Source organism: Metopolophium dirhodum, chromosome 5 (assembly GCF_019925205.1).
Source record: "Metopolophium dirhodum isolate CAU chromosome 5, ASM1992520v1, whole genome shotgun sequence".
In the NCBI taxonomy this organism is placed as follows: domain Eukaryota; kingdom Metazoa; phylum Arthropoda; class Insecta; order Hemiptera; family Aphididae; genus Metopolophium; species Metopolophium dirhodum.
Genome location: NC_083564.1, coordinates 21,635,296 through 21,649,972, shown reverse-complemented (window position 1 = coordinate 21,649,972; position 14,677 = coordinate 21,635,296). Strand labels below are relative to the sequence as shown.

The 14,677-nt window shown below is 30.1% G+C and overlaps 1 protein-coding gene and 1 long non-coding RNA gene across 2 annotated transcripts; one reads left to right on the top strand and one right to left on the bottom strand.

Annotated features, from left to right (window-relative positions):
• The first annotated feature begins 7,504 nt into the window (after nt 1-7,504).
• LOC132944592 (uncharacterized) lies at nt 7,505-11,857 on the top strand. The gene is made up of 4 exons (XR_009664468.1): nt 7,505-7,909; nt 8,012-8,212; nt 10,318-10,531; nt 10,603-11,857. It is a non-coding gene; the product is annotated as an uncharacterized LOC132944592 (long non-coding RNA).
• A 162-nt stretch (nt 11,858-12,019) lies between these two features.
• LOC132944591 (myb/SANT-like DNA-binding domain-containing protein 3) lies at nt 12,020-12,912 on the bottom strand. Its single transcript, XM_061014028.1, has 3 exons — nt 12,779-12,912; nt 12,306-12,658; nt 12,020-12,159 (listed from the first exon to the last, which is right to left on the bottom strand). Exons 1-3 carry the CDS (start codon nt 12,904-12,906, stop codon nt 12,020-12,022), a joined length of 621 nt encoding a protein of 206 aa, XP_060870011.1. The 5' UTR covers nt 12,907-12,912.
• Between the last annotated feature and the right edge of the window lie 1,765 nt (nt 12,913-14,677).

Sequence of the window (14,677 nt, the reverse complement as noted above, 5' to 3'; positions counted from 1 at the left end):
TCCCTGTAATTTTAAAATACGGTAAATATTTTGTGTAACGGGAGAATTCGTGGACAAAAAATGTGAAATCTTCTTGTAAAATGCTTTACGGTAAATATTTTTGTGTGAGGGGCAAATAAGTAGCCATCCACTGTGAAATCTCCCCGTGATTTTTGTCACGGTAAAATCATTGTGTTCAAGGAGGACATCCTCCCTTGAACGTTGTGAAATTACCGCGGTGAAAAAAAAAAAAAAGACTGTGAACATACAAATGTATATTACTCCGAAATTTTCGTCAAATTAAATTGAGCAGTTCTTGAGTACCTACATAAGCTACAGTGCTACAAACATACATTTGGTTTAATATATAGTTCCTTTATTCGAGGCCATAAGCGTGACAATTTGATGCAACCATTTGTAAACCAAAAAAAAGGATCAATTTCCACCGTGAGTCTCAATCCCTGTTTGACCACCTCTTAAAATGCGAATACCGGAAAATTCTTTCTTAATGCACACCTAGCTCATTCGAGGAATCACTATTCCAAATTTCAAGTTTCTACGTTTTGTAGTTTCCGAGATGTACCGATGAGTGAGTGAGTGAGTGGTATTTCAGATATTTGTCTTAAATAAATACATACAGTTATATAGATCAAATCGTATATTACCATATAGGTACCTAAAAAACCATAACCAATAATGGTCCCAATGTATAAATACCTGACCCCTACTACTTCGCCTTCCATCCTATAGTACTATTAGCTCGTATATGCATATATGCTTATAAGCTTCATGTTGTTTTTTTAAAACACTAATTATTGGGATCTTGAGATTCATGGTGGAAAAAAAAACTTTTAGATTCTGAGCGATCTGTCATCACTGTTTTGGGCAATAAAACTTCTTCGATTTTTTTCAACAGTATCTTGTTTAATGGGAAAGTGAATGTAATTGGTGCATTCGGGAGGTCAAAATTTAAAATACTCAATAATTTTCAAAACCGGGGACAACAACGCAAAATAGGTTTTTGACAAAATCAATTTTGGTTTTTGCTGTAACTCTAAAACAAATTACCGTATACACATGACATTTTAACTGGTTGTTTATATTCTCATTTTCTTTACACGATAAAATTTTCAAAATATTTTGATTTGTTTTGAACGGTTTACAGAAATATTTAGTTTCCAATTTTATTAGTTTTATTTTTTACGAATGTCTATAAAATGTTATTTGTTTGTAAAAATGGTTGAAAATGTAATACATACCACCTAATATATTCTTACGCAAGTACACTTTTACACACAATTATAAATTATTTTGTAGATAAAAATGTATAAAATGTTCAACTTTTAAAGCTAAGATGATTTAAAACAAGATTCCAAGTAAGTAAGTTACTCTGTAACCAAAAATCTCAAAAATAGAAGAACATAGGTTTTTTTTTGTTCACATTTGGACGAAATTACTTTATATTAAATAACCAAGAATAACGACTTTAGTTATTTTGTGGTAATTTTATAATATTATTTCAACTTACTTACTTAATAAGAGGTAAGTAATAACAGTATAAATATAATATAAAATATCCTGCACACTAACCAACCATCTACACTCAGAACAGTTTTTTATATACATAATTATATTATATCATCGAATTCAAATTTAATACCATCGATTATAATATAGTGACCTACCTTTTGCAGAGCGACATCCACTTGCCCAGTGGCCAGTTGCCCACCTTTTTTCTTTTGACAGTACAATTTAAAAATTACAGTATTTACAGTATTTACAGAACAATATATTCACATCATTATAAACGTAACAACATTAGTAATTCCTCTCTTAATTCAAATACACAGATTATAAAGATTATTATGATTTAAAAAAACATTACTGGCGTATATAATACGTATAATATATTATATGACTAGCAAAACCAAAATTACAATATATTAAAACATAACTATCTACTATACCTACCTATTTTATTAGTTAATGATATTTAAATTTTAAACTAATAGACGATACCCACATTAGGTATTTAATATTATAACTGCAGCCCTGCGGGAATATTAGTTGTACTTAGGTTTCATCGCACTTGCCACTTTTACTTTCCCCTTCTTGCTGCGGGCCGCGTCCATGGTCACGCCCGAGATCGCTTCAATGTGTTCGTCGACAGACTTCTTGTCGACGTTCATCACATAGTCAACAATACCGTACGGCTTGAATTCCATTTGGTTGTCTTTGGCGACTGTGGCCGCCGTGTCGATGTTCGTTATCATCATGTCCGTTGCTATGCGTCCGACGACCGCACCCACAGGTCCACCCAGAAAGCCGCCTATTGTGGTGCCGGTGTTGCTGGTCGCGCCCCGGATGATGTTCAGTCCGTTTTCCTCGTCGCCCGCGAGCATGTGTATGCCGCCCTTGATGTGGCCGACCCCCGGCGTGCCGTCCACCATCGTTTCAGCATTATTCAAAAAGCGTTTCTGCGTCTTCAGCGCCGCCTCCGAGTTGCCGGTAGCCAACTCCACGACTGACTTGACCTGTGACACCAATGGCATCTGGTTGATGAAGTTGTCCTGCGTCTCTTGCGCCCCCTTCGTATCCCCGCTGATCAGCTGCACCATCGACTTCCCTTGCGACCAGATCGGAATTGTGTCCCAGAAAGAGGCGTCTACAACCGGCCCCTGCAGCTGCAGTAGCAGGACCGCTAACAGACACGCGCTTGTCGACCACTGCATTATTGTTTCGCAAAGGCTCGTGACTATCGTAGTTACAACCAACACTCGCTGTACGACTTTGAGCACGACACCTGTAGAATACGCTTTTTAAACGATGACCGCGGTTGGCCAAAGATCACCCGCCACCGAAAACAACATTATAGTGGAATATTTATCTTATCTATCATTTGATGGCTAAATGTTATTATACTTTATCATTTTAGGTAGGTGCCTCTATACTGCAGTGACGCATCAGCCAAAGAAATTATGCTATGGGATTTCCTCAAGTCGTAACTTTCATTCGTTCATGTTATGCGCAGACGGATCAGAGGTTATCCCACGTAACCTTTTAGATTCTGAGCGAAGCGATGAATGTATTGATTCTACAATGATGTGTGTTTTTTTTTTTTATTTTTTTATTTTTATTTTTATTTTTATTTTTATTTTTTTTTTATTTTTGTGTGTGTCATCACCTTTTAGGACAGTAAACATGCTTGGATTTTCTTCAATAGTAACTTTTCTGATAGGATAGTGAATCTAGTTGGTACTTTGGGGGGTCAAAAGTAAAAGTTTCCTAGTAGTTTTCACAAGCGACGTGAAAAACAAAAGAAAAATTAAGAAAAAACGGGAATTTTTACGCAAAATCTGTTTTCGAGAAAATCGATTTTGGTTTTTGGTGTAACTCTAAAACAAATGACCGTAGGGACATGAAATTTTGACTGAATGTTTATATTAGCATTTTCTATACACCATAAAATGTACAAAATATTTTGACTCTTTTTGAGCTGTTTACGGCTATTGTCAGTTTTCAATTTTTTTAGTTTTTTTTTCTATAAATATCAATAAAATTTTATCTGTTGAGTAAAAAAGCTTGAAAATTTAATAGAAGGCTCCTAGGTTATTGTTTCAAAGGCAGATGAAAAAAATTAAAAATCCTTAGTCACAGTTTTTAATTATAAGCATTTAAAGTTCAAATTTTGACAAAATACGGAAAAATCACGAAAAATAGCAAATTATTTTGATGAGAATTCATAAAAATTTTTCTTTTTAAATCTAAGATTTGAAAATGTAATATAAGATTACTCATAAGTTTGTCTACCTTTATCAAAAAAAAAATGTCTAGAAGAAACTTAAATTAAATTTTTATGAGCGTCTGAAATTTATATTTTTACAACATTTGATATTTACTCAATTTCTCATGTAACAATTTTCTTATTTTATTGTAATTAAAAAACGAATGACTGTAGATACTTGAAAATTTCACTGAATGTTTATATTAGCATTTTCTATACACCATAAAATGTTGAAAATATTTTGACTCTTTTTGAGCTGTTTACGGACATTGTCAGTTTTCAATTTTTTTAGTTTTTTTTCTATAAATATCAATAAAATTTTATTTGCTGGGTAAAAAAGCGTGAAAATTTAATATAAGGCTCCTGATATATCATTCTAATAGTAGTTAGAAAATATTAAAAATACATAGGCACAATTTTTTTTTATAAGCATTTAAAGTTCAAATTTTGACAGAAAATCCAAGCACGTTTACTGTCCTAAAAGGTGATGACAGACACAAAAATAAAAAAAAAAATAAAAATAAAAAAAAAAAAATAAATAAAAAAATAAAAAAAAAAAACACACATCATTGTAGAATCAATACATTCATCGCTTCGCTCAGAATCTAAAAGGTTACGTGGGATAACCTCTGATCCGTCTGCGCATAACATGAACGAATGAAAGTTACGACTTGAGGAAATCCCATAGCATAATTTCTTTGGCTGATGCGTCACTGCAGTATAGAGGCACCTACCTAAAATGATAAAGTATAATAACATTTAGCCATCAAATGATAGATAAGATAAATATTCCACTATAGTTATAATATTAAATACCTAATGTGGGTATCGTCTATTAGTTTAAAATTTAAATATCATTAACTAATAAAATAGGTAGGTATAGTAGATAGTCATGTTTTAAATATATTGTAATTTTGGTTTTGCTAGTCATATAATATATTATACGTATTATATACGCCAGTAATGTTTTTTTAAATCATAATAATCTTTATAATCTGTGTATTTGAATTAAGAGAGGAATTACTAATGTTGTTACGTTTATAATGATGTGAATATATTGTTCTGTAAATACTGTAAATACTGTAATTTTTAAACTGTACTGTCAAAAGAAAAAAGGTGGGCAACTGGCCACTGGGCAAGTGAATGTCGCTCTGCAAAAGGTAGGTCACTATATTATAATCGATGGTATTAAATTTGAATTCGATGATATAATATAATTATGTATATAAAAAACTGTTCTGAGTGTAAATGGTTGGTTAGTGTGCAGGATATTTTATATTATATTTATACTGTTATTACTTACTACTTATTAAGTAAGTAAGTTGAAATAATAATATAAAATTACCACAAAATAACTAAAGTCGTTATTCTTGGTTATTTAATATAAAGTAATTTCGTCCAAATGTGAACAAAAAAAAACTATGTTCTTCTATTTTTGAGATTTTTGGTTACAGAATAACTTACTTACTTGGAATCTTGTTTTAAATCATCTTAGCTTTAAAAGTTGAACATTTTATACATTTTTATCTACAAAATAATTTATAATTTTAAGTTTGATAAATTTTGCCATTTAAATGCTTGAAAAAAATTGAAACTATTGATTTTTAATATTTTTCAAGTGTACTTGTAAGAATATATTAGGTGCTTTGTCTTAAATTTTCAACCATTTTTACAAACAAATAACATTTTATAGACATTCGTAAAAAATAAAACTAATAAAATTGGAAACTAAAAATTTCTGTAAACAATTTAAAACAAATCAAAATATTTTGAAAATTTTATCGTGTAAAGAAAATGAGAATATAAACAACCAGTTAATATGTCATGTGTATACGGTAATTTGTTTTAGAGTTACAGCAAAAACCAAAATTGATTTTGTCAAAATTCTATTTTGCGTAAATATTCCCGCTTTTCCTTAATTTTTATGTTGTTGTCCCCGGTTTTGAAAATTATTGAGTATTTTAAATTTTGACCTCCTGAATGCATCAATTAAGTTCACTTTCCCATTAAACAAGATACTGTTGAAGAAAATCGAAGAAGTTTTATTGCCTAAAACAGTGATGACAGATCCACTCATAATCTAAAAGTTTTTATTTCCACCATGAATCTCAAGATCCCAATAATTAGTGTTTTAAAAAAACAACATGAAGCTTATAAGCATATATGCATATACGAGCTAATAGTACAATATGATGGAAGGCGAAGTAGTAGGGGTCAGGTATTTATACATTGGGGACCATTATTGGTTATAATTTTTTAGGTACCTATATGGTAATATACGATTTGATCTATATAACTGTATGTATATATTTAAGACAAATATCTGAAATACCACTCACTCACTCACTCATCGGTACATCTCGAAAACTACAAAACGTAGAAACTTGAAATTTGGAATAGTGATTCCTCGAATGAGCTAGGTGTGCATTAAGAAAGAATTTTCCGGTATTCGCATTTTAAAGAGGTGGTCAAACAGGGATTGAGACTCACGGTGGAAATTGATCCTTTTTTTTGGTTTACAAATGGTTGCATCAAATTGTCACGCTTATGGCCTCGAATAAAGGAACTATATATTAAACCAAATGTATGTTTGTAGCACTGTAGCTTATATAGGTACTCAAGAACTGCTCAATTTAATTTGACGAAAATAATTTCGGAGTAGTATACATTTGTATGTTCACAGTCTTTTTTTTTTTCACCGCGGTAATTTCACAACGTTCAAGGGATCCATTACAGTGACCCACTTGTATCCTACTGTACAGCAAAGCGACATCCATTTCTCCGCCTTTATTAATTATTGTATAGGGATTGGTATTTTAATTTTGTTATAATATTTTTACAATATTTTAATCACCTCGATTTTATAGCTCTCTTTTGATGACTAAATTATCTTTATAAGGTGTATAAAGATGTTGCAACGGGTGTCTTCAGTTCAATTCCATGGGGGCCAAAAACATTTTAGTCTCGAATACAGCTTTGTTAAACAAAAACATAACATCTATAATATGATAATAATATAATCTATAATATGTTTGATGTTTATTTCAACGGTCTGTATAATCAGTCTACAAACAATTAACAAAATTTATAAAATGTATTTATCTATTAGCAAAAAAAGAACATCTCAAGACTTATGGAGGTGGTCGGTTGCGCATGCCCCCCCTCAGGGACGCCATTGCGTGTATACATCTTTCAATTGATTTTTTTAATGAATACATTGTACAATACATGCTATAATATATATATATTATATTATATAATCGTTATATTACTCAAAAATGTTAAAACAGTTATGATAAAATCCAACATTGATGTATATTTGGTGATATTTGTAAGCATATATTTATATTATAATCATTTTTTATGGAACCATAATATTCACACTAGTTCAGAATAGTAAAATAGGTACTTTAAAATGTTTCATTATGTTATATTTTATAATGAAAATAACTATTTTTTAAAGTAGGTGGGTATATAATATGTATAGTAGATTATAGATTATTATTGTTTTAATTTTTAATAATAATTATTTTTTATCCATCGACCGTCTTGAATCCTGAATTACATCTGAAAAATAAATATTTTTATTAAAACCCCTTGTATGATATGCATAGGCAATAGTTTATTCAGATTTCAGGAACGGTTACGTTTAGACCTTGTTACCAACCTTATCTGAATTTATAAGTGCTCATTTTAGGGGAGCATGAAAATTAGAGGTTAGGTCACAGGTGGTTAAAATATCTTAGTCCGTGGTGGTAAACTGGTAAGTCCCACAATGTTCGTGTACGGCCGTGCGGGAGTTACTTCACATTTTCACATGTACAAATGTACAATGGACATCGGGTTCATACTTCATAGCCTAACCGAATAATGAATATATTTAACTGTCATTCCACGTTTAGTGTTTACTGTTTACTGGCGTTGAATTTCCGGCTTAAAAATGTAATGCTCGATGCTTTATAATCTACTCATTGCCTCACTCTCGTGTAGTCTTTTTTGTATAATATATTTATGAAATGTGTATTTAAAACTGTCCAATAACTTGTACACTGTACGTCATTTTTAAAAGTGTTGTCGTTGCTTTATCAGAAATGTCCGTGAGTACAAATCAATCGAAATGCGCTGTTAATGGCTTTACCGCCAAAAGTAAGTATACAATGTTTGACCTTAAAGGTCCACTGCAGCGGTGGCGGTGAATTGCTGCAGGACACATATTATTATCTATAAATTATATTGCATTGTTTATAGATATGGCATGTCATCGTTTTCCCAATGAAAAAAGGATTTAGCAAGGCTTTTGGAATGAATAAAGCGGTTGGGCTTTACGGCAGATGATCGTCATGCATTCAAGAACAAATTTGTTTATTCAATATAATTTGCTGAAAATTGTTCTAGTCCTGGAAAAAAGATTGAATGCAAATGTGTATCCTACTTTAAATTTACCTGCGGGTTAGTATTTTAATTAGTTACATATTAAATCGATACTCATTAGTCATTAACAGGGCTCTGAACTTTATGCATTTGCATCTTTCTCAGGAAGCTGCATATTTCTAATCTGATTTGATACAAACTCGTTTCATGAACCATACTATTGAAATACAACAATTTATGTTGCATATTTTTGCATATTTTACTAAATTTATGTGATTTTGCATATTTAAAGATTTTGAGTATATTAATGCATTTTATGTTAAAGCGTTTTAGAAATCAACAAAAATAAACAAGTTTTCAATAATTGAATATTGTAAATTAAATGATTTATAAATAAATAGTACCGTATATGATAAAATGTGGGAAGTCTATTTGAACGCATTCTACTCTAAAATGGTACATGTGCTGCTCATGGTCTCTATAAAGTGTCAGAGGAAGTATGAAATCAGTTTGGTACTGTTCGTAGTCGTAGCCAACGTAAAAAAAATATTTAAAAAAGCACCATCACGTATACAAATTTTCAAAAATTACGCACCGGAGATCCCTTTACTTCTAGAATCAATCATAACCCCTTGGAGTACTTGCATCATTGCAGTACTTTATTATAGTAAATATTATGGAAAATTTGTGATGTTGTTAATATGTTGGATAAATACTAATTAATACCTAACATTATTTAATAATCGCTGTATTCGATAAATTCTATTTTTTCTAAATTTAGGATTCTGGGAATAGATTTAGTATAACAGCTCCAAATCATCAACGAAACAAATATAAATAAAATATTTAAAAAATTATTTAATATAATATTTAATTAAAAATATTTTTTTTTTATAATTATACCTTAAAATATATATATTTTATAAAATAATATATGCATATTATACTGCATATTTGCGTTTTTTTAGTACATACGTATGCACATATTTCATTGTTTTTTAGCGGATAAAGTTCCGAGCCCTGGTCATTAACTATTGGTATTAACATAATTTTTTTTTGGATTATATATCTATGATTCCGTTTGACCGTAACTCACTGTGAAATGATTTACATTTCATGCACTAAGTACAAACATGCATGACACCTCCACTCTGGTTTATTAGAAAAATAATAATATTAATGGATTGAAGATGAAGATTGGGAGTATCTTTTTTTTTTAATACATTTGTCTTCTTTGATCTTTTAACGACCTAAGATCATCATAAATGTTTCAAGCTTAAGTCGAGTAGACTTGGGGTCTTAAAATAATGACAAATTTCCCAAGCCAACCGTCTCTAAGGCACAATCACAATGTTATATATACCTATATATTCCTATATTATGTTATAGCTTATTTATAACTAATACCATTGATTATAAATACTTATTGTACTAAATTCAATGGACGGATATTTAGTTGCAAAATAATGAGAGAGATCATGCTTTTATCTTGCAGCATATATCGCCCAGACCTATAATGTTACTGCTTATATATATATATTCCTCACTATAATATAGAACTATTACCGTGGTATAGGTCGAACCGCCCCACACTCATGGTTAAATTACGGGGAGGGACGCCCCTTCTTATTTAAGGAACGATTATGCGTCTTCTATAATTTAAGCTTCCAAAGTCTGGGGAGGGGAGCTTGAAAAGAAATTTATAAATAATTAAATATACTATATAAATTAGTTTTTATTTTTCTTTTTGATGAAATATATAAAACTAAAACAACTTTAAAGTTTTAATACATTTTTCTTAACATTTCAGGCTATGAATTCCAATTTATTTGGACTAAGCAGGCATATTATGTATAGGTTCTATCCTAATTTCTTAGGAAGAAATCAGTTTTTACATCCTATTAATATAAACTTTTTATGAACAAATAGGTGTGTATTTTCTATGGTAGTACGTACTATGTGAGTGCTGTGTGGAAACTGGTAGTTTCTTGTGAATGTTGTAGTTGCTTAATACTTATACGTATACTCGCTCCCACTATTGAAAAAAAAAATTCAAATAGCAGTAGTACTTATTCTTTTTGACAGTGTATCCATGACAAAATATAGTATATATGTACTTTGTCATGAGTGTACTCGTGTACATTTGTATGTAAGTGTCTTACCTACGTTTTTTTTTTTTTCAGTTAGTGAATTTCTTAATGACGAGGACAACTAGTTATATCAATTAAACAGTAATAATTAGAATACATTTCAAAATAGCAGCATTCTAAACACTGCAGCAGTGGTGCCGAGGTACCTTAATATACATTTGCTCATAAATTATGAGTCATAATAAAGTTATTATGTATATAAAATGTGACCTACTCTCAGTATATGTTTGCTTAAAATTAAATAACTGTAAGTATACCTTCATATATTATAATGTTTACTTGGTGTTCGTATATTAATAAGAGGTATTTTTTCTCTAGGTTGATTTGGAAATGTATTATGACAAAAGTAGTATAAAAGATGAAATGATCCAACAAATAACGTACAAAAACCATTATTTGTCCGCTGTAAAACCATGCCAAATACTGTAAAATCATCCATGCAGTCTTCGTATGGAAAAGGTTTTAAATATTAATAATCAGTCAATGGAGAATAGTAATGATGGTGTCATGACTAGTGGTTTAACAGTCTGGAGGATATGGCCGATAGATTCACTGCTGCTGCCGCTACAACCAGCCCTGTCTTATTCTGACGCAATGGTGTCGGTAAGGCAAACTTCCCCACAACTTAAACAGATAGAGCAGCATGTATATGTTACCTGCACAGGATGAAGATTCTATTGTTGCTAGCGATGCAGAGGGAGGAGTCGAAATCATCACACAACATAATGTAAACGGTAAAGAAAAAGACACCATTTAACCCGAATACTGTCATTGCACAAATGATAACAATTAAAAATTTAAATTAGGTTGGTATTGATAATAATAATGATAGTTGTATGGATGCGTTCGACATGAGCGCTTATTTATTTTCAGTGCTTACGCTTATCGTATACGCTTTGAACCGTTTGTTTGGACATGAGAGCGCTCACAGGCAGGCCTCTAGACGAACGCGAATATTGAATACTATAAAATTGATGGTGTGAGCGTTACGACGTTATCAGTTAACATTAAGCGTGTTATTTATCGTGTTATCTCTTATCATTTTACATTTGAGCGTTCGCCTTGGGAAATAGCGCTCATGCTTTCACTGCACTATATATTTAAAAAAGACAAATATTCTATAACAATATCTATTGAACTTGATTTTTAAATACCTGTTCTATACTCAATATTTTCCACTATATTTATGTTAATGATTCCTTAAATTATAATATTTTTATTAAATAAATTGGAGGAGGTAGTATTGTAATAAATTTAAAGACCGGATTTATATTCTCTTAAAATACCCAAAATATGATGCTAATATTCTCTAAAAAACCTTAAAATATTCTCATTATTTTCTCTCAAAAATTTATAAAATATGTAAAAATATTCAATAAACATCATTATATGCTTTAATATGCATTTTTTAAATTTTTTTTTCAAGATTATTTTAATAGTGAGGTATTAATTAGGTATTAAAAGTTGCGTATTATACCTAATGGAATACTATTGCACTTTAGTAAGAGTGGGAAATAGGGATATAATATAAATATAACAGTATAATATTAAAACATAAAAACAATAGTCCTTTGGTATATTTTAATTAAAAGTTGTATTAATCACTTAAGTCACAGTGTGAACCTTACAAAAGAACAATATTTCAAAATAATGTAGACAAATTTATTATGATCTATATTTGGTATTCTTATGAATTATATACCAATTGTTAATTTTTTAACAGTTCTAGTGTTACCTAACATGTTTTAATGTATAATTTATTAAAAAAATGCATACCACCTGAAGCTGCAGAAGTACTAGTGGCTATTAAAGGTGATGTAGATTTTAAATATGCTGATATATGCGGTGTGCATACTGATTCACTTTCCTCTGGGTCTATTTATAAATAATAATATTACAATATAATGAATACCACAATAATTGTATACACATAATATTATTCAAATAAATATATTTTGTTAATCTTATGAGTTATTAACCAAAGGTAAATGTTTTAATAACACTAGTGTTATTTAACATACCTTCAAAATTGACAGTTATAATTTGTTCATCATTAAAACAGTCATTGTTTTCATTTTCCATCAGATTAGTTTCCCACGTATCATTAACATAGTCTGAATCAAAAACTGCAGGTTCACCTGTCATCTTAGTTTGCAACATTTCTCCTACTGTCGTAGCAGTTGATGATTCAGGAAACAATCTAGTTGGTCCACCTCCAGTGCCCCGACGGAATACCCTTTCATCGGCATAATGCTTTTTTACTACTTGCTTGACGTTGTTATATTTATTTTTCAAGATTAGTGCCGTACGGGGATTTTCAATGGACTGGCTATTATACTGATCTTGAATAATGATCCATGCTTCTTTTTTCATTCTTTTCAAAATTAAAATAAAATAAGGTAATAGCAGTTTGAATATTATGCAATAATCAGATTAGAATATTGAAAGATAAATTAACAAAGTAGTATTTTAATAAAGAATTGTATCCTCTTACTTTGCATTTACGGTATCGGTTTTCATACATTCTATTACTGATTTGTGCTTCTTCACAAGCGATACTAAAAAATCAGTTTCAGATGCCGAAAAGTTAGCTGAACGTTTCAGTTTACTTGAAGTGTCCATTTTATATTCGTAATGTACGTTATAATATGAATATAAATTTTAAATAATATAATATAATAATATAATATTATTATTTATTATTTCATATTACAATGATAACATGATTATGATTGGTGATAAGACAGTGTACCGCATGAATGAGTACCAACTGTAATGAAAAATAATGAAAATATGGTATAAAAACAAGAACACCATGACGTTTTGATCAGTGATTAACTATAATCACACCTAGATCGCCAACCGTACAACACTCGGAGATATTTTAATCAAGGATTAACATTTGATCGCCGATTAGCTAATCAATGTTTAAACACAGAACGGTACAACTGGCCCTTACTGTTTTCTTTTTATCAAATTGATAAAAAAAAAAAAAAAATTTTCTGGGTACCATAATATTAAAATTAAAAATAAATAGAAATTTTTTCTCACAATTTACTAAATATTCCAAAATATGCTAAATGGGTTAAATATTCTCTAACCCATGAAATATTCTCAAATATGCAAAAAAAACTTTTTTCTACGCATTCAGAATTGAACGAATCGTCCACATTTTTTACTCTCATAAGATTGCATAGACCCAGTAACGATATGTAAAAACGTATAAATCCGGTTAGGTTAAGTAATAATAAAATAAAAACACTGCCCATAAATACAGAATATACAAAACATTTGTGATTATTTTTACTTAAAAACACAATATAGTAAACAAATATAAAGTTATATACGTTTTCAAGTCATAAGTTTTCTCAGCTTTTGAAGTTTTTGTAATTGTAATTTTGCTTTCCTATTTGATGATTTTTATTTGCATATTTCATACGAATAAAGATCTTTTGCCTTACAAATATGTGTATAACTGGTCTATACTTTTCTTCAATATCCATTCTATTCATTATTTTATGTAAAAGATGTTTTACTACACTGGGTCCTTTAGTGATTCTCTGCTTGGTAATTTTTTTAAAAATTCTTTAAGCTCTAAAAATGTGTTTTTAAAGTTATTACTAGGGACTATTAGGTCACCATATAATAAATAATCAATCCATGAAGTAAGTAGATAGTCATGTTCAACTATTGATTTAATCTTTGATTCTGTTGTAGTACAACCGAGTTCAGGAAATTTTTGTCTATATTTTAGCAACCTATTTAAGAAGAAAATATTTATAAAATATTGTTAGTCAAATATTCATTATTCAACCACTTTAAGACATTCACAAAATATTATCATTTCCCAAATGCTGTGTGGGTAGTATTTAACCATAGGGTAACACTCTATGTTACTCTATGTATCCAACAGTCACAATTATAATTTATTGCTTCAATGGATAATTACAATTTACAATAACAATTTAAACACATGGTAGAACTGTAGTAACAATTGCGGCGGACGCCGATACACAATCATCAGAAAACTAACCTAACCTAACTGGAAGCGATTATTATGTTATCATCTGAAAAAAATCCAGCACTTAACTTATACAGTTGATGCTAATGGGCTACCCCGACGCATCATGGCCGGCCCCAAAGCATATGATAAATATGCATAAGACAATTTTACTATTTACCTTAAGATTGGCAATTCAATGTCAAATGCCGATTTCAAAACCTGCGCTTTTACACATACCGTGATGGTAATGGTTTCTTTTAATTTATTTTCAAATGCTACCAAATAACTGAATGGGATGATTTTTGTGGAATATCGTAGTATACAATATTTGTTATGATTATTAAAAAAGCAAATGGAATTTTCAGAAGGGAAGTGTGTATTTGACTTGAA